Raw genomic sequence first — 18352 nt, forward strand, 5'->3', positions numbered from 1 at the left:
AGACATGACATATGTTTGTATAGCTGAGTGACAACACAATTAGATGTCAAATCAAATGTTTGCTGAACACATATTAGGGGGAAAACAATGGACAGAATATTTGTAGTTGGCCAAACTAAATTTTCAACTCATGTCTGATCAAAAATTTTAAATAGACTTTTCACTGTGATCGAAACAATAATGATATTTTATAATAAGGACAACTTCTTATGACAAAAAAGAAAGAAAACAGCAAAAATATATAAAAATGTACAAATTTATTTAAAAAATGGATATATGGTGATCACAAACACATTTTCCCATTAGTCTGAAAAAGGCAGAAATTGAAACAAGTACACTGAACATTAAGTTTTACCAAATTTATCCTCAAAGAAAAAATTAGGTCTTGCCACAAAAGAATATGACTTGAATAATTTGCAATTTGATGCAGCAGTTAGTCTGAAATCTAAAGAGGCTTTAATGAAGTACAATCGACCTTCAATCTATTCCGTATGGGAAAAGGTATCCTTTACAGGGAAGTTATACAGTTACCATTTAGACACTATTTAACACATACAGAAATGTGAATTTCTCATCCACGTAGCTAGCAGGTTCACATCTCTCCACATTGAGCAATGACGATTGGGAGTTTTGGCTTGTTGTTGGGGCCCGTGGGGACATTCTGTTTGCAAGGAGCAAAAAAAGTCATAAAAATGACAAAAGACTTCCATCATCCTCAACAGTATAATTAGTTGTTACATAAATATGATGCAATAAAAACATTGATAGACTGTGGGTGTTAGTTACAGGAAGGATATATCTTTTTTAATAGCTGCATATGCATTTAGTTTTAAACATCACAGCAGCGATGAAAGCTCATAAGTCATTGTCCTATGCATGTATGCTGACATCAACTTCAATTGAGGAAAAATTAAAATAGCTACACGTCCACAAAGTGGATATATTACAACAATATTACCAATTGTTGAAGCACAAAGAAATAAACCTACAGAAAAAAAATTAAGTTTTTACCTCAATTTTTCTCATTATCAGCAGACCATCCACCACTTTTCCTAAGAGTTATGAATGCAACAGTTTTACTCAGACAAAAATTAGGGAAACAACTTTAAAATCTATGTGTGTACATTTCAAAACATTTGATTCACTCACCAAAAACAACATGTTTCCCATCTAACCAATCACATTTAGTGCAGGTAATGAAAAACTGACAGCCATTTGTTCCCGGACCACTGTTTGCCTGCACAAAAGATGGATGAGAAAGATACACTTTTCTTAACTCAAATAAAAAGCACATATTAAATCTTCCCATTTAAAGAAGTTGTTTTTTTATAGAATAAAATGACTACAAGAGCACCCCCACCTGGACAAATTACATCCCTTACTGATTTTAGAGCCCTTTCCATAGATTCACACACATACCATGGAAAGAAGACCAGGTGCAGAATGCTTCATTTTGAAGTTTTCATCTGCAAACGGACCTCTGTAGATGCTGCAGATACCAGTCCCATCACCCTTCATAACAGATAAACAGTGCATACATTAGCATTATAATAATAAGGCTCACCGTGGAGAGAAAAAAAAATGTAATTTCCTTTTTATCCACAAGAGGGGGGGGGGGGGGGAGAAAAGCAGTTTCCATAAGCTGGTGACTGGTGAAAAGAATAATAAAAAAAAAACAAACAGTGTTTAAACTACACTTAAGAGTTTGCACATTTCTGTCTGTTGGGTATACGATAAATATTAAAACTAAGGAAAAACTTAAGAAAAGAACAAAAACATTATGAAAGGTATAACTTTGAAGGAGGAGAGGAGAGCATAGTGTTGGCTAATGGGTTGGACACATTATTCCTTATACATTTGTTGTGTTTTTTATTGTCTTTTTGGGAAATGAACATCTGCTTCAGTCTTTCTATAATTTAAACACTGGACTGATAAGCAAATGAGTGTGAAAGGAAGTGAGAGGGAATGTGGATGAGTGAGCGATGGAGTCAGCAAATGACTACTGGGTAAAAGAAATTCAAATGACTGATTAGAACAGTCACGGGTATAAAAAAAAAATACACTACTTTTTAATTCATTTTAAATTGGGGAAATCCTTCCTTTCCTCATTTAAAGCTATTAAATAGGCAAGGCAGTTTATCTGTATAGCACATTTCATGTACAGGACAATTCAAAGTGCTTTACATAAAACAAAGACATTACAGGTATTTAAAATAGTAAAAGGCATCAACACATAATCACAATAAAATAATAAATTACATTAAAATTATTAAAAGCAAGATAAGTTAAAAAAAAGTTACCATGCAGAATTCATGCATTGGCGCATGAGAAAAGAAATGTTTTTCCAACATAACTGACCCATAGATCAGGGCAACTCAATTTGGTCCTACAAGGGCCAGCAGGTTTTCAATTCATTCCTACCTCAACAAACCTGACTAAAATTAAATGGATCAAACAGCTTATGACATCCTACACAATGACTAATTTGCATCAGGTGTGTTAAAACAGGGATACTTGGAAAACCTGCTGGGTTGAGGCCCTCGTAGGACCAAATTGAGTAGCCCTCATAATACTACACTTGAAATGAGTTTTATTTACTTTATCTACTGCAATGAGGTTTAGTGTAAATGTGGACTGAAAAGATAATATCCAATTCACTGTTCAGAATTTTAAGCTGAATTTGACTTTTATGGAGCTAAATCATTTCAAAAGTCATCTTAGTGCATAGTAGAAAGTCAAGTCACAATCTTCCAGAGAGAAACCTGACAGCTCTGGTTTTATAATGACAGTTTGATCATTCTTTGCTGTGGACCAAGTATACATTATACTATATTATAAAATGCCAATGCCTCAATAACTTGTCATGTGTTAGGTGTTGTCTTGGTCTAATGTCAAAATGTGAACAGTATGATGTAGTGTGTGTGTATATATATATATATATATATATATATTCATCGTGATTTTTGGACAGGAAACTGCTTCCAAAAGACAGTGAGAAACTTTTTATTTATTATTATTTTTTTTATGAATGCGGTTTTAATTTATGCAAGACAGCAAAGACATGCTTTCTGACTTTTACAAGTGTAAAGCATAAATCGGGTCTTCTTCTGCCTCTGGTTCAGTGAATCTTGGTCATAGCGAGATGGAACTTCCAGCTGTGGAATCTGTGAGATGTGAGCTTTCAGTAGAGGAGTCGTTGGCTCGTGTTCATGGGGAGACATCGTCTGTTTTTACATGTTTTTTGGACTTTATGTAGCTGGTCTTTGAATTATGTGTTGTCTTAACTGTATGTGTTGGTCATAGAAATGGTTTTACTGAGCTGTTAGCTGAGATTCTGGACTTTCTGGGGATACCACAGACCTGACGTTACATCTACAGACGAGATGTTAACCCCTTAACTCCCGGTAACGGAGGCTGCAGGTGCAGTCAAACTTAAAATTAAAGTTTAGAGAATTTATGGGCCACAAATCTGGATAATGAAGCACTGAAGGTGCATGGATGGAAGTTATTGTGCATATTGTGAATATTTCTCTCTCCTCACCATCTAGAAGCTGTGAGATTCAAATCCTGTTTCTGTCTGTTCACCTGATGCTGATATTCATCACATATTGTTCCTTCTGTGTTTAGAAGGAAGCAGCTTCACAGCTTTAAATTCATCCTGCTGACTTTTTACCTTTTAGTTAGTAAATCCTGAACATTTCATCCTTCTTTCTCATAAATATTTGATTTTATAAATATAGATGAAGAAATATTTAAACTGTTGCTGTTTAAAGAGAAAACTGCTGCTAAACCTGTTTATGTGTTTAGTGCAGGGGTCTGCAGCCTTTCCAATCCAAAGAGCCATTTTTCCCTCAGCCAGCTAAATAAAACTACTTTAGAGCTGCAAATGTTACAAGACTTTTCAAAAAGGCAACTTTATATATATATATATATATATATATATATATATATATATATATATATATATATATATATATATATATATATATATATATATATATATATATAGCCACCATAGGATATTTGTTATTTTTAAAGAACCACATTTTTATTTCCATTTTTAGTTTTTTTTAGGTTTTAAAAGAAAGAAAAACATAAAACCTTTATAAAAAAGAGGATAAACAGACTTTCTTCTAAGGGATGTAGATATTTGTGGAAAATGATGTAAAGTAAAAGAAAAAAAAGTCCCTGGTTTCCAACCTGATGACAAGAAAGATAGACTTAAAAAAAACTATTTTAGCCACATATTTAGAGGCATTGTAAAAGGTCCAGAGAGCTACTTGCGGCTCCAGAGTTGCACGTTGGAGACCCCTGAGTTAGTGTTTGTAAACCAAAATTTACTGCATTTTCTTTATATAGCCGTAGGCCTTCTTTTAAAGGAAAGAGACATTTTGCGTGAAACAATGCGATTAATAATTTTAATCGTTGCCCAGCACTAATAAATAAATAAATAAATAAATATATATATATATATATATATATATATATATATATATATATATATATATATATATATATATATATATATATATATATATATATATATATATATAAATAAATAAATAAATAAATAAATAAATAAATAAATAAATAAATATATAAATATATATATATATATATATATATATATATATATATATATATATATATATATAGAAATGATCTGTGAGTAGTTTATATTTACTGTGAATAAAAAGAAGTGAAAAGAGTACAAAAGAGGTGTGCATGTACTCACATTGACAAAGTCTCCTCCTTGTATCATGAAGTCTTTGATCACCCTGTCAATGACAAAGATGAAAGTAAAACAGTATTAGAGGAAGAAGAGTAATAAGAAGCGGATAACAGTCTGATGTCGGCTGGCAGGAGCGAGCTCTGAACTCAGTGCACACTAGTGGAAGAACTGACTCAACAACCATGGCAACGCAAAAGACGTATGGATGTATGACGATGGTGATGTGTGACAACGTTTGAAACGGACTTCCCCATCTACGCATGTAAGGGAACATAAATGGGCCTTTGGTGTGGTGACTTGAGTACAGAACTTACTGACATATGCTGGATCCAGGCTACGACACATTTCAGGTTCATGTCAGGCCATGTTGAATTGGTGAATTAATCATTTAGCACTTGATTTGTTTAAACAAAGTAGAATAAAAATGTGCAACAGGTAATCATTGTGTTAACCTCTCCGTGCTTCAGATGAATTAATAAGGCAGGAAAGAGAGATTAGTCCAACGATCAAAAGGGTAAAGTTGAACAAATACAAAGGAAATGGTATTTATGTTAAGCTTTATTCATAAACAACTACTGACATAAATAAAGTGCAAACATTTGTAAATGGTTTAGCAAAATTGTTGACTCTATACATTCACACTGACTTAAATTTACTAAATAGAGAACTGTAAACATTAAAAAAACACTAGCAAATTGTTTAATCAGGTATATATTTTAACATACGCGCTTGTTTGGGTTTCAGTTTCAACATTATAATTTTTGTTCTAACTTTGCAAAATGTAGCTGATCCCACTGCCTAAACCCAGGAAGAAAAAAATAAATAAATAAATAAGTAAAAACTTATAAAGAAAGCATTTACTTTTAGAATTCAATAAACAAGACACTCCTTCCTCCCCAATATTATTGCTTGAAACGGCAATGAAGCATCTTCCCTGTTTGCTACAGCCGACAGGCTGAAAATCCTGTGCAATGCAGTATAGACTAATCTGGTAGATGTAGACCCTCCACCATCGCTGAGGTGTCATTTTTTGTGCATGTATGAGCAAAACTGATCAGAATCAGACTATTTTCTTAACGTCAAGGAAATCTGGAAGGATTTGCGCATTTCTCGGCTGTTCAAACGGCAGTGGAAAACTTGAACTATGGGAAAAAAAGTAAATGCGAAGAACACAGAGCTGTGCTTCATGAAGATTATTGCCGTCTCTGTGACACTGAGGAGGTGCGGTGGTTGGCGCTGTTGTCCGCTGATGGCGTGTTCCCATCAGCGGACAAACAGTGGAGGGACACTGGCCAATCAGAGAAGAACTGACATGCTGTCATGGTAGAAGAAACACTGGATTGTATTCCCAACAACAGAAACACGGTAAATTTTGGTGAACAATCATCAATCTGACACTAAATTGTACATTTCCATCTTAATACCATGTTAAGCTGGACAGTATCTGCCACATACTGTACATGGCTGCTCAATCAGCCATAAATATATATATTTTTCTTAAACAAACAACTCTCTCCCACCTGTAGCTTTGTCAACAACTGTTGTTATTTTTTTTCTTTCCTTCTTTTTCTTTTCTTTTACGGATGTTCTGGGTGCATTCAAACCAGGACTGTCTGCTAGACTCTGTATAACTGGGGACTTGGTTCAGGTGGGCGGTGCAACATTCATTCAGACCGAGTTTGTGTTGACAATGCACTACTTAAATTAATCAGACCTATTAAATAACGTGTTTCACTCCCTACTGCATTAAGAATGACTGAAGGAGAAGACAATGAAGAAAAAAATTGGTTCCTCTATTGGTTAATGCAGGACAACTTCCCTTTCTACAATATAATAGCAAAACACGAAGTGGCATCAGATCCTAGTGTTCTTGGGTCTACCATATTTTTAGACACAGGAGCAAATGTAACTGTGCTACCAGAGAATTAGTATCAAGCCTTAAAGCACAGATCAAAGCTGGAGCCTACACAAATAAAATTTTTGGGTGAAGGCATGCCCCCAAAAAGTACATGCCTCTTACAATCAGGGGGAAATTCATGGCAAAACTGAGCACAATGAATAGAAACATTGTCAAAGCTGTGTATGTAGTGGAAGGATTAACAAGGGGCTACTTAGTCGCTCTGCAAGTGTAGCTCTAGGACTGGTAACGAATCGACAGAGTGTCATTGGTCCCACTGTATCAGCGAAACAGCAGTTTCTTTTTAGTGTTCTATAAAGAATACAAGGGAAATACAAAAGAGCTAAAAGATGATGACAAACTGCCTTGTCAACACCCATGTGTCCCACTCCAACAAAAAGTGAAAAAAAAAAGTTGGCAAGCATGGTATAGCTTGCAGTGATTTCCAAAGTGGAGCAGCCACCTGACTGGTGTGCAGTTCATATTTTGATCCAGCTCAAAATATCCGAAATTGCAAACAGACACAGCCCAGCTGAACTGCTCAGGGGCAGGAAATCCAGACTAAACTGCCTTTGCTTCCATCTTAGCCAGAGCTGGTATGGATGGACATTGCCCAGCTAAGAGATAAAGAACAGCAGGAGAGGTAAACAGAGGTGTAACTTAACAACTAGCACAGAGCACGTGACCTAATCAGACTGAACCCAAGAGACGGTGTATAGTTATCTGACATGAGAGAGAAAGGAGTAGTAAGAGCCACTGCAAAGACACCTCAATCCAATCCTATTTAAACACCAAGAGGAACTGTATTGCAGCCACCTTGATCAAGTGCTTGTGAGAAGCCTATAAACTTACAGAATCCAGCTTTGCCAGACAACATAACTGAGGCTAGCAACGGGACTCCACCAGCTCTACACCACCACTGGGACTTGAGAGCGTTCACAGTACAGGTAGAATGCAAGATGGATAACGATGTAGCCATCGGTAGGGGGCACATCACAGAGAAAATTGCAAGTTCTGTTTTGCATCTTCAAGGATTTTGAACTAGGTAAAAGGTACTTTCAAGTGCCTGAGTGATCTAACCGGGGAACAATAATCCTCCTCCCTCAGCTAAAGGAACGGGAAGTCCACCTCACCTTCATAGTTAGAGCTGATTGTTTATAATAAGTGTTACAGAAATGCCAGTTGGCCTGGAAAAGAAAATGTTAGTTTTGTTTTAATGTTACACTGTGAGAATAATTCTACTTATTTAAATGTTTTTAAAGAATCAAATTGAGATTAGACTTGGAAAAAAGACAAACTGGGTTTCTGTATCAATCAGTAATATTATTCTACTTAAAAGAGGGGAGTGGTATCAGTGTTTATGACAGCAGATACAAACCACACCCCTGTGCAGAGGTGAAAGATTACTTCTGCTGAAGAGCAGAAATAAAGTGTGAGTCACTGAGTTAACAGAACCAGTCTCCCTTCAGTCCTTTATTAGATATACTCCGTAGCTCTGTGAGAAAAGTGGCCATACCCTAGAGCTCTCTTGAAAGTGACGTGGTGTGTCTTACAGCACAGAATAAGATAAACTGGCATTCAACATGTGGTAATAGCAGAGTGGCAAAATCTTAATGCTAGCAGGTGTATCAGTGAAAGCTCTGATAAATATTAATGCAAATGAGACTGTCGATGGCTTTGGCCTCAACACTTCTGTTGTAGACTGTTAATGGCAACGTTTTGTAGGTCAGCTTTATGAGACTGATTATTTGAATAAAGATCTCTCAGCAGACGAAGTTTTAGCTTGTTCATCCGATCATCAGCATCATCAGTATTATTTATTTATATATATATATATCATTGTTTTAATTACAAGAATTACCTGTGAAATGTGCAGCCTTTGAAACCAATGGGAACACCATCCTTCCTGCAGGACAGGTTTGGAGACAATAAGAAAATATGCAACATAACCAGCTTATTTAAACTGAATGACAACCACTTAAGCAGTAACGTAATCTGTCAAACTGTAGCTTTGAAAATAAATTCTGTTGTGATTTCCTCCAAACAAACCCAGAAAAATGTTGTAATATTGTGAAACAGCAGCTCATTACACTATCTGGACTTTCTTTGTGCAGGGTTTGACCTTTGTATTATGTTGGATGTGTACAGGTAGTCGGGTGCAGGTAGTTGAACAGACTTAAACACCTGCCAAGGTGGAGCTAGTTTTATCAGATTTGTCAGAAAAACATGTTCCAGAAAACAGAAGTGCTTGTGGCTGGTATTCAGTGCAGACCATGTGAATGATTGATTCTATAGCATCATACTAGGGATTATTACCTCTACCACTTTTTATATGTCTCGTTTTATCACAATCTCACTGATAATTAGAGATTTATTATTGGATCTAAGTGAGTCAACACTTAAAATGAGAAATGCCAACTTTAAAAAAACATTATGATTAACACAAATATTTAATAAATACATTTGCAGTGAAAAGATAAATGTGTCTTTTAGTTATAAAAATTAAACACAGCAAGTGATATTTTTGTTTGTTGTCTGATTGTGCTCATTTTTAGACCCCCTTTGAAAGCAGTGTTTTTTGTGAAGAAAATAACATTTACCTGAACTCTCCTGTACAGAACTGCCTGCAAAAGATTTAAAAAAATAAATAAATAAAAATAAGAAAGAAAGAAAGCAAGAAGTGTTAGTAAACTATTCAAGTCAAATTTTTCTTAACAGAATATGAAAAAAAAAATGTGACTTGGTTCAAACCTGAAATTCTCAGCTGTTTTTGGAACAACATCTGCAAACAGCTCAACCTTCATCCGTCCAACATCCTAAAAGACAGTTGAGAAAACTTTCAGAAATAGTTGTGCATGTGCCAAAGCAAGCACCCTGTTAAGACAAACTGGTTTTTAATGGCATTCAAAACTGTTTTTGGCTACAGGAAATGCATCAGAACAAAAAATAATTAGTCTCCTCCTTTCTGGGCATGCACTCAGTTTGTACTTTGTACTTGCTAATCCTTATCACACAACAGTAATACCTCATTATATTGCAATTTTGATGACTTTATCCAAGTTTATAACTGGCTGGTTTAGTGGCACATTTAAAAACGCTGCAGCGAGTAAGTGTGTTCACAGAACAGAACAAACGTATCGTAGTACATAGAGTATAGCAGATAAATAAAACTGCTCCTCCTGTGCATCTACGGATGGAAACAAATACATAAATGAATTTGGAGCTCACTGAATCCATTTTTGTTTTCTCAGATTAATTTATTCTTTGTACGAGAAGATGTTATGCATACTTGCTAAGAAATGGAGTTCTACTTAAACACAATGCAGATTAATCGTTCAAGATCATTTGGTGTTATGTATAATAGTACAAAAATGCTGAAGTGGACCAACCGGTTAGAGTACTGACAGAGTATTAAGTCATTTTCATGCACACACTGTAATTTATATACAGAGTATGACACTGACACCCATCCAACTCACCAAACATTAATTTACATATCTCCATATCTTTTTACATATTGCTATATTTTCCCTTGGTTGGCTATAAATTAAAATATTTTGAATATACTTTGCATTGTTACCATATTTGTCATGGCTACTGAGCCAGGTTGCGGCTCAATACATGAAATGAATGCAAATATCTGAAAAGACATCCTATCCATAGTCAATACAGTACAATACACTGTGTGCAGAATTATTAGGCAAGTGAGTGACCACATAATCCTCTTTATGCATGTTGTCCTACTCCAACAGGTACAGGCTTGAAAGCCTACTACCAATTAAGCATATCAGGTGATGTGCATCTCTGTAATGAGAAGGGGTGTGGTCTAATGACATCAACACCCTATATCAGGTGTGCATAATTATTAGGCAACTTCCATTCCTTTGGCAAAATGGGTCAGAAGAGAGATTTGACGGACTCTGAAAAGTCAAAAATAGTGAGATAGTGAGGCGTGATCATCGAACAATCCAGCGTTTCATTCAAAATAGTCAACGGGGTCGCAAGAAGCGTGTTGAAAAAACAAGGTGCAAAATCACTGCCCATGAACTGAGGAAAATCAAGCTTGAAGCTGCCAAGATGCCATTGGCCACCAGTTTTGCCATATTTCAGAGCTGCAACATCCCTGGAGTGCCAAGAAACACAAGGTGTGCAATACTCAGGGACATGGCCAAGGTAAGGAAGGCTGAAAAATGACCACCACTGAACAAGACACACAAGATTAAACGTCAAGACTGGGCCAAGAAATATCATAAGACTGATTTTTCTAAGGTTTTATGGACTGATGAAATGAGAGTGAGTCTTGATGGGCCAGATGGATGGGCCCGTGGCTGGATCAGTACAGGGCAGAGAGCTCCACTCTGACTCAGATGCCAGCAAGGTGGAGGTGGGATACTGGTATGGGCTGGTGTCATCAAAGATGAGCTTGTGGGACTTTTTTGGGTTGAGGATGGAGTCAAGCGCAACTCCCAGTCCTACTGCCAGTTTCTGGAAGACACCTTCTTCAAGCAGTGGTACAGGAAGAAGTCAGCATCGTTCAAGAAAAACATGATTTTCATGCAGGACAATGCTCCATCACACGCATCCAAGTACTCCACTGCGTGGCTGGCCAGAAAAGGTCTAAAACAGGGCTACTCAATTCGGTCCTACGAGGGCTGCAATCCAGCAGGTTTTCCATGTATTCCTGTACCAACACACCTGAGTCAAATTAATGAGTTATTGTGTAGAACCTGATTGGCTGTTAGAGCCACCTAATTTGACTCAGGTGTGTTGGTGCAGGGATACATGGAAAACCTGCTGGATTGCGGCCCTCGTAGGACCGAATTGAGTAGCCCTGGTCTAAAAGAAGAAAAAATAATGACATGGCCTCCTTGTTGACCTGATCTTAACCCCATAGAGAACCTGTGGTCCCTCATCAAATGTGAGATCTACAGGGAGGGAAAACAGTACACCTCTCTGAACAGTGTCTGGGAGGCTGTGGTTGCTGCTGCACGCAATGTTGATCGTGAACAGATCAAGACACTGACAGAATCTATGGATGGCAGGCTTTTGAGTGTCCTCGCAAAGAAAGGTGGTTATATTGGTCACTGATTTGTTTTTGTTTTGTTTTTGAATGCCAGAAATCTATATTTGTACATTTTGAGTTGTTATATTGGTTTCCCTGGTGAAAATAAATAAGTGAAATGGGTATATATTTGGTTTTTGTTAAGTTGCCTAATAATTATGCACAGTAATAGTCACCTGCACACACAGATATCCTCCTAAGATACTAAAACTAAAAAAGCCTCACTCCAACTTCCAGAAATAGTCAGCTTTGATATTTATGAGTCTTTTGTGTTCATTGCGAACATAGTTGTTGTTCAATAATAATATTAATCCTCAAAAATACAACTTGCCTAATAATTCTGCACACCCTGTAGATACCACGTTAGAACAATCCGGTCTCCTCAGACCTTCACAAACTTCAAACATGGCAGTTTTATTACGCTGTAGAAAAAAAATAATGGCTATGTGGACAGCTGGAGAAACAATATTGGAGTACAGTATTGGAAACTGATCATATACGGAAACATCTCCAATACTGAAGTGCATTTTTAAAATCAACATCGATAAAGAAAGCTGTGATTGGGCTATTTTCTGGTGTTTAAATATGGAAACAACTACATTTCATCAATCTCACTAGCTGGAACAGGAATTCTTGTTGTCGAATACTTTGGCACTCTTTAGTCTTTTTTAGTTTTTGTAAATGTGAAGCAGATTATTTATACAGTACATAATACTGGAAAACAAACACATAATCTTTACACAGTAGTTCATTACATACAAAATCATTGGTGCACTTTGTGTTTGTAAGTGTAGTACGGCTGCGTAGGTGTCTCCTCCCAGGCTTCAGACGCAGTAGGGCATGTAAATTACCGGATTTGTAACATGTTTATCTGTGCACGAGAGTGAGAAGTGAAGCAGAAGTGCTGGTACAAGGGAGATTTGTCCTCACAGCATCACTGCACAACTTTTCTTTCACTTCATGCATATGTACGGCAAACAGGCATGCATCACATCTTTTATCATTAGTTCGAACAGTGTGCTGTATTATTTAGACCGTACAGTCGGCCTACGCGGCCTTCAGAAAGATAAAAAAATGGGTGAAGATAAGCGTCTTGACACAGTACAATTATCAACTACAGAACAATGATCTGTGGAAGGCTCGTCTCTGATCAGAGTCAGAAGTCCAGGGCGTAACAACAGGTAGGACAGCTTTTAACCTGTCACACAATGTATGTTTCTGAAGTTTAGAAAAGGTCAGTTACAGTGATTTGAATATGAAAACGAGTTTTACTTTAAAAACATGCCATTTACAATTGCATGAATTCTAGCACAGAAAAAAAATAACCACATCTCTTAACTTTCCAGCTGATTTGAGAAGCTGAGTTAAATGTTTATTTTTCCACTAAAAGCAAACAATACTACACAGCAAACACGTTGAGTCAAGCCTGTCAGGTTTGGTAGCCTCTCTGGAAAGCAACCTAAAGTTCAACACAATACTGGATGTCGGATCTCTTAGTTATGATGTAATTGTATACTGCCGTGGGTCAAACAAACAAAACTACTTACAGGGTGTGGTTTCACCCAAATGCATTGTTAGTGGATGTTTTGTTCTGCACTGCCTTATATGGAACATTCAAATCACTCAGTTACAAGAGGCAATCACCTTATGAGTGTGAGAGGGAAAACACAGTAGACTGATATGTGCTTTCACAGTGAGAAGGTGGAGCCATGAAGAGCAGCTTTAAAAAGAACTGATCCACCTGTTAGCAGCCATACTCTTGCAAATGAAAAGGAGCACACCCTCTACTTGATAAGCCCCTCCACTGAAACTCACTAGATCAGGACAATACCGGACAGGGAGGTAAAATCGTCTTTTTATTTTTAACTCTTTCAATTTGACTTTTGTTAATATTTCATGTTGGAGAACCAGCAGCCTAATTTGTCACTGGTTAAACAATTCATGTAGTGAAATTGATCTACGTTGATGTTGGTATGTGGAATACTGCAAAGCTGACATGGAAGTCGGGTCAGAATATTCCAAAGTGCAAAAATTAAAAAGGAAATGTGAATGTTTCCTGTTAGACATTAAAAAACAGAATGAGTCGGGGTTATGCTAATGGCCTGGTTTAACACAAGAAATACACTTTTTTTATACGTTGTAACTCATTTTCAAGAAGCTACATGCATAAGAAGATACACCCAACAATAAAGTCTATAAATTTGGGTTGATATTTAGCTTAACTGGCTGAGCAGTCATTTTTATTCATATCAAAATCACAAAAAGCAATTAGAATATGTTTGTTTTTTCTTGAGCTCAGGTATTTCAAAAAATCCATAAAAAAAAAATATATATTCTTACAACAAAGACAGATTAGTGATAATTGGAAATTGTGCCAGAAAGAACAAGGTCTGTATTTTAGCTTGAAGTCATTGGCCATATAATTGATGTAGAATGATGTATTGTTATACCCCTTGCTCTTAGTGCCTGATATTACACGGTAAAATAGTTTTCTAAATTGGACTAATAGCAACTAAAAAGGAATTTAGGAGGACTTGCTAAGAGATTTGCAGCAGGATTTGGGGCCAGTTTTAAGCAACTAGAAGATTATAGCTAAAACATATTATAAAAGAAAAACAAGGAGACATAAATGCACAAAGCTGAATATTAATATACGAATGATTACAAGATTAAATATCTTAAGTAAAAGGTTTAATAGCAACATCTGACCAGATAGAAGAATGGTTAAAGTCATGGAGTTGGTGAGTTAATACGCTGGAGTATTTATTTAGTGTCAGACTTAACATTATATCCCTCTGTACACAACACCTCCTGTGACAACTGTTTGTAAAACTAAAATAATTAATTATACTGTTTTTTTTGCAGAGTTGCCTGGGGCATCTTGACTCTATCACTTCTGCATGACCATAAATGCTGGAAAGACTTCCCATCATCTCCGAAAACTAGAAACCTCATCAAAATGCTGGCCATCTTAAAGCAATGGGAGGAGGTGTCTTACACTCTCACAGACAATACCGAGAAATATTTTTTCCTCTTCCTTTTTAAGTTTGGCCTTGACACAGGTGTTTTTTATTCATGCACCAAGAAAGGGTACACTTACATTTTAAGCTTGTTCAGCCTGTCCATTGTACTAGCTGACTTACTTTTGACATTTTTATTGGCAACGTTGTGGTTTCTTGGAGCTGAGAGGTATTTTGTGTCGCCATGCTTCGTCTTGGCCAACGCCTCAGCAACATACAGTTCACTGCCACTGCCCATGATGTGCCTGACTTTACTGGATTACTGTTTAGGAGATGACTGTTTGAGCAAGCACACAAACTCCAAGCTGCTCAGGAATGTGGTTCTGACATTGCTGGTTTGGCTACAAGCTGTTATTTATGCTTTTAGAACAGTCACTGCTGAACCATTGGAACTAATTCATAAAACTGGGATAAAAGAGATAGTATGCGAGGTTGAAGAGTCAACACTGATTACAGTTTCTAATATGGGACTTCTCGCAGCAGCAGTTTTAATATTGCTGCCATTTTGGTCCAAAATTCCCCCGTGGGTGGAAGAGGCTGACAGGATATACGAATCTAGGGAGAAGCAAGAAAACAAGAGGAGTGACCTGTCTTTCACATCAACCTGGACATACAGCATGGAAACAAAAATCAGTAAGATTAAAGAGCTGGAGAAGAACAGCTGGTGGCGGCCGCCTCTGTGGTTTAGCCTAGTGCTGTGCTTTACTATGTTTTGGGTGCCTTACCTTGTTATGTTTGCTGGCTGTATAATCTATGGCTTTGCAGTACCAGCCTACATCTCTGTTAACCTTCTGTGGCTGGAGTGCATCAATAGTTTCCTAATAGGTGTGGTATTCTGGGTGAAGAGTAAGACACAAGGACAGTACAGCAATCTACCAGAAAATGTGTGCATGTGGCAGATTTACTGGCATTTGAGCAAAGGCACATATGAGTCTCTACTGCCTATGGCCACGTTTAACCAATCAAAGGAGAAGAGAGACAAATTACTCCATATGTGAAGAAGAATACCAAACAAATGTGCCATGTCACAAAATAGATTTATGACCAACTATAAACAAAAACAAGAGTTTCATCGATAACGCCTCTTCCTACTAACCTGGATGAGCAAAAATGCTGCAGCTATGACTGCACCTGTAATAATCTGAGAAGCTGTGCAGCAAAGTGTTGTGAAGCTTTAATTTGTAAATAAAACAATAAATTTTATTTGTAAATATGCGTAATACACAAACGGGAAATGATAGCGTCGGTGAAATACTGCTGTGATGATTGTTTTCTATCATTCTTTTTATTTTCTGTTGTATCCATTATTTACTGAATAGTTTCCAATAAAATATTAAAACACACAGCACATATTTCTTTCACTAAATCTTGTTCTTCTGCCTACTCCCCAACCTCGTTTTTATAGGTATGTGGTACTTGGTTTTAATGAGTCTAAAAATCTATCTTTATCTCCATAAACAGCTCAGAACAGCTAATATGAAGCACAGCGTGAGCTACTGTTTTTAAATATCTAGGTGTTCCAGGATAAACTCTGAAAGATATAATGTATCAAAAGTGATCCTGAACACACCAAAATGGCAGCATGCAGCAGTGAAGTGGCTATTCCGGTTCTCCGTGTAAGAAATAAAAGCAACGAGAGGAATGTGCACTTCCGCATGACTGTTTGGTCTTCTTGTGTACAAACCTGTCATCAGTTAAACAGACTCTGGTTAAGTTCAGCCTCACAAGATGAGTTCAGTACTGTCGACATAGTATTTTCCTGACATTTACTCAGTAACAACAGCAAACGGTTTGTTTTTTCAACTGAAACATGTAAGATAAAGGGCCCCATTAAAGCTGGGAAACATTTTGAAATTATTTATTGTGATTTCATGTAAAATCCTGACATTTAACCCCTGTTGAAATGCCAGATTTTTCCAACACTTTTCATGTCCACTTTTTTTTTTTATGCACTGAGGCATATGTCTAATATTTCATTCTCTTTATGTCACATGATCAGAATGACACACCATCATTGAAATGTAAAAAACTGCAATCATATACCACCTACTGACACCAATCAGGTAATACAACTAAAAGCACCAGTTTAGACAGATACAGTCTCCTTGCAGTGGAATTTCTTTATTTGCCTGAAGAGATGTCTGTAAGAATATAGTATTACATTATATAAAGCACTTAGTCATTGCCAGTGGTATGAGGTAGGGCTGAAAGACACGTCAGTTGCTTACTGTGTGGCAAATATATTCAAATTATTTTTATCCCCATAACAGATTGTTTCTCTTACTGCTTTTACAGTGACTATAACTCAGCTATCAATTAAGGTGCCAAATACCTCTGTGCACCCATCAAAACGTAAATCAGTTGGTAGCTAAAAGAGGGATCCATGGTTGATGGAAATATAAGGGTCGCTCCGTGTCCCCAAAATGATCCAACTGAATAGAGGTGTAAATTAATAGGAAAAACTAGAGCTTCTTCAGTGACTTTGTTATTTTGACTAAAGCATGTCGCAGACATTTCATTAAGACATCAGAAAATTATGCCAGCTTGTGAAAACAAAGACCATATGTCTGCGAGCCAAGGGCCTGAAAAAGTCACTAAACAAACCTATAAAAAGACAAATGCAGCCCTATAAAATAAAGCGGTAGGGATTTATAGACTTTCTAATGGAATAACCCCAAGTCCTAAATTAATTTAACTACCTCTTTAGCAAAGGTGACAACATGGCTTTGACCTGGTTTCATTGCGACTTAGCACAACAGCTCCTGCACGCAGCTCACAAGATACACCACGATTACAGATTTTTTTTTTCATTGTTTCATATCACATATATTTATACAGAAACATATGGTAGTTTAAATGTTTTTGCTGCAGCTCTTAGGGGCTTAACATTTACTCAGAACTGACTTTGTGCTGAGGCTGGAGGGAAGCTGTAACGTAAACTCAACGTTAGCAGGGAAATAAACTCATCTCTTTGTACTACTCACCTGCCCTCCAATGGTAATGTCGAAGAAGACAATCGGGTTGTTGGGGTTTGTTGCTTGAACAGACATTGTGGAGCCTGGAGCACTTCTTAAGACTATATATACTGATTTGTAAATTACACGCGACTCGTTTGAATGCACAGAACATGCGCAGAAGTACCTACGGTGGCTCAAAGAGATGATCTTCTTCTTCTTCTTCTTCTTGATTTAATGTTGGCACGCAACGATTTGGTGAGTTCCGCCACCAACTGGTCAGGAGTGTGAACCGGAATGTCGCTCACGCTCATATCAGAGATGTTAGGGGACTCAAAAGGGTCAAAAGATACCAAAGCGTAGGGTCACCCAAACAAAATAAATAAATACCGTATCGTGTTACGTCATTATAGTTATTGTAAAACGTTAAACTAATGACCTTATAACGTGATATGTTTTTTTTAGTGAAAACTATATAAACTGTATTGAATGAGGAAACTGCGCATGCAGTAGATCAGAGAATTGTCTAATTTATCAAATTGGCTCAAGTTGTACTTCATGGGAGAGATTGTACAATGGTGAAGCTTGGAGGACACTGATGCTGTTGATGTTGCACCTTTAAAGGAGGCAGGGCAACATCTTTGTATCAGTAATTTAATTCTCACAGCCCCAACGGTGCATGAATGT

General features: G+C 36.9%; 2 protein-coding genes across 4 annotated transcripts; one reads left to right on the forward strand and one right to left on the reverse strand.

The window, feature by feature from the left end:
• Positions 1–242: 242 nt before the first annotated feature.
• On the reverse strand, positions 243–17872 carry ppih (peptidylprolyl isomerase H (cyclophilin H)). 2 transcript variants are annotated; one of them, XM_042003670.1, is made up of 9 exons: positions 17696–17869; positions 9381–9445; positions 9230–9253; positions 8491–8535; positions 4736–4778; positions 1420–1512; positions 1150–1237; positions 1012–1052; positions 243–661 (listed from the first exon to the last, which is right to left on the reverse strand). In XM_042003670.1, exons 1-9 carry the CDS (start codon positions 17759–17761, stop codon positions 593–595), a joined length of 534 nt encoding a protein of 177 aa, XP_041859604.1. In that variant the 5' UTR covers positions 17762–17869; the 3' UTR covers positions 243–592. The 2 variants fall into 2 exon arrangements, with proteins under 2 accessions (XP_041859604.1, XP_041859605.1); XM_042003671.1 differs by lacking the exon at positions 8491–8535 and having other exon boundaries at positions 17696–17872.
• Positions 12601–16054, forward strand: si:dkeyp-100a1.6 (probable G-protein coupled receptor 160). Of its 2 annotated transcripts, none has more exons than XM_042003668.1 (2): positions 12601–12872; positions 14557–16054. In XM_042003668.1, the coding sequence occupies exon 2, from the start codon at positions 14651–14653 to the stop codon at positions 15707–15709; it is 1059 nt and encodes a 352-aa protein (XP_041859602.1). In that variant the 5' UTR covers positions 12601–12872; positions 14557–14650; the 3' UTR covers positions 15710–16054. The 2 variants fall into 2 exon arrangements, with proteins under 2 accessions (XP_041859602.1, XP_041859601.1); XM_042003667.1 differs by lacking the exon at positions 12601–12872 and adding an exon at positions 13374–13533.
• Positions 17873–18352: the final 480 nt, after the last annotated feature.

The sequence above is a fragment of the Melanotaenia boesemani genome, chromosome 13 (assembly GCF_017639745.1).
Source record: "Melanotaenia boesemani isolate fMelBoe1 chromosome 13, fMelBoe1.pri, whole genome shotgun sequence".
NCBI lineage: Eukaryota > Metazoa > Chordata > Actinopteri > Atheriniformes > Melanotaeniidae > Melanotaenia > Melanotaenia boesemani.